The sequence below is a fragment of the Gracilinanus agilis genome, chromosome 1 (genome assembly GCF_016433145.1).
Source record: "Gracilinanus agilis isolate LMUSP501 chromosome 1, AgileGrace, whole genome shotgun sequence".
In the NCBI taxonomy this organism is placed as follows: domain Eukaryota; kingdom Metazoa; phylum Chordata; class Mammalia; order Didelphimorphia; family Didelphidae; genus Gracilinanus; species Gracilinanus agilis.
Window position 1 is genome coordinate 214,551,321 of NC_058130.1, and position 1,995 is coordinate 214,553,315.

The 1,995-nt window shown below is 56.0% G+C and overlaps 1 protein-coding gene across 2 annotated transcripts in view; it reads left to right on the forward strand.

Annotated features, from left to right (window-relative positions):
* Window positions 1-1,091: 1,091 nt before the first annotated feature.
* The window catches only part of PDGFA (platelet derived growth factor subunit A), a 50,181-nt gene continuing 49,277 nt past the window's right edge, over window positions 1,092-1,995 (forward strand). For both annotated transcript variants that reach the window (XM_044660129.1, XM_044660133.1), the window contains exon 1: window positions 1,092-1,678. In XM_044660129.1, coding sequence (XP_044516064.1) covers window positions 1,616-1,678 — 63 coding nt within the window. In that variant the 5' untranslated portion in view covers window positions 1,092-1,615. The remainder of the gene's footprint in view (window positions 1,679-1,995) is intronic.

Below are 1,995 nucleotides of genomic sequence, written 5' to 3' on the forward strand. Positions count from 1 at the left end.
CAGCGACTGATCTGCTCCCTCATTTCCCTTTCCCTCCCCTCCTGGGTGCCGCAGAATTGCGGCTGGTACCAGAGCAGAGGGAAAGAGAAGGACGGGGGGGGGCAGTCAGGAGTACCCCGACTTGGGAAGAAGAGTCTTCCCCATCCTCCCAGCATCCCATCTCAACCCTGGCTTCTCGTTCCACTCACCCTCTTTCCTGGGTCCGGCCCCGTTCCCCACTTGCCCCCTTGCCTTTGCCCAAAGCCTGGCTCTCTCTTTGCATTGCAGCAGGAACTGCTGCACTGCTGGAGCCTGGGTTGCAGGACTGAATGCACTGCCGCAGCAGGAAACCAACCCCCACTACTTGTTGGTGGTTTGGTGCCTGGAATACTATAGGGAAGGGAAGGCTCGTTGAGGGGGGAGTGAGGGAGGAGAGAAGGAAGGGGTGGGGTAAGGAGAGTAGAAGAGGGGAGGGGAGAGAAGGGAGGCGGTCCATGGGGAGGGAGGGTGCCAATGGTATAACCACCTCCTCTGTAGCTCGTCCGATTTCACACACTCGCCAAGGCGCGGAGCAAACACAACCTCCTGAGACCTCTCCAGGAGTTTACCACCACCCTTCCTTTTTGAAAAAAAAAAAAAAAAAATTTTTTTTTTTCCTGTCTGATCCAGTCTAGCCCCAGGGATTTAAAACCTTTTTCTCCTTTTGGCCATCGGGGAGGAGGAGAAAGGAGGAGGACTTAAAGCGGGCAGCGAAGGCTGCCATCTGGCGCTGCCCTTTTTCCCTCGGCGCTGTCTGTATTTCCCCACCTCAAGCTAAAGGGGGAGGGAGGCGAGAGGAGGAGGAGGACCAAAAGAAGGAGGAGGAGAAGTGCGGAGAACGTTGTGGGGAGTGGGTGGTGTGGGAAAACGGGCATCCAGCGAGCAGGTCCCAGTCCCAGGCAGAGGCCAGCCCCGGCTGCTGGCAGACTGGTAGAGAGAGAGAGAACCTGGAGCGTTTCGGAACGCAGCCCAGCCCCAGCGCAGAACTGCGGTGTTACGGGAGGGGAGGGGAAGTGTTTAGGGGGCTCTTCGTCGTCTCTGTAAGTCGGAGGTGGCGAGTATATTGTGGGAGGGTGGGGGAGGAAGAAGGAAGGAGCTGGCGAGCCCCGGCTCAAGCAGACAGGTGATGGGCGTTTCAGCCGCCGCGGCGGTGGTGCTCCGGTTCCATTCCTTGGGTTTCACTCCGGTCTGATCTAAGCAAATATGCAGAAGTACCGGCTAGTCTGCTCTTAAAGCCAAAAAAGCAGAGCTAGAGAGAGAGAAAGAGAGAGGGGGGAGCTAAAGAGACGGCTGCGGCTCTGGATCCAGGAGCTACCAAAAAAATTATATATAATAATAATAATAATAATAATAACCCCCCTTCCTCCTCCCCTCCACCAGTTCCCCCCCACCCCCCACCCCAGCGGCCGAGGAGGATCCCGGAGTGGCACACACTCGCTCACACACACACTCGCGCGCACACACATACACACGCGCATACACAACAGTGTCTTTCTCCCTGAGGGATGGTACTGAATTTCGCCGCCACTGGAGCCCGGCTGAAGCTCCTACACCGCAGCTCTGCGTTCCCACCGAGTCTAAAGTGCACCCGGACGCGATGAGGACCTGGGTTTGTGTTTTGCTGCTAGGGTTTGGATACCTGTCCTATGCCTTTTCCGAGGTAGGTACCCCCCAGCCCCATACCCACCTTCCTTATCCCCGTCGCCGCTTCCCTGGTGCTTGCCTCTATTCCCACTCCCTAGGATTCCGGCACCTGGAGGCGTCTTGCTGGGGTGGCTAAAAGGCTCCCCCACCAAACCCTTCTGGGCAGACGAGCAGATCCTTGGCGGCGAGTTGTACTGCATGTCTTGCTCTGCAGATATTATTTTTAAATTGTCGTGGTGTATTTTTTTCCTCCCCCAAGCGCATTTTATTCTAGAAGCTCTCAAAGTATTTATTTTTGGTGAGTTTCCAGGATGTTGCGTTGCTTTACATTAA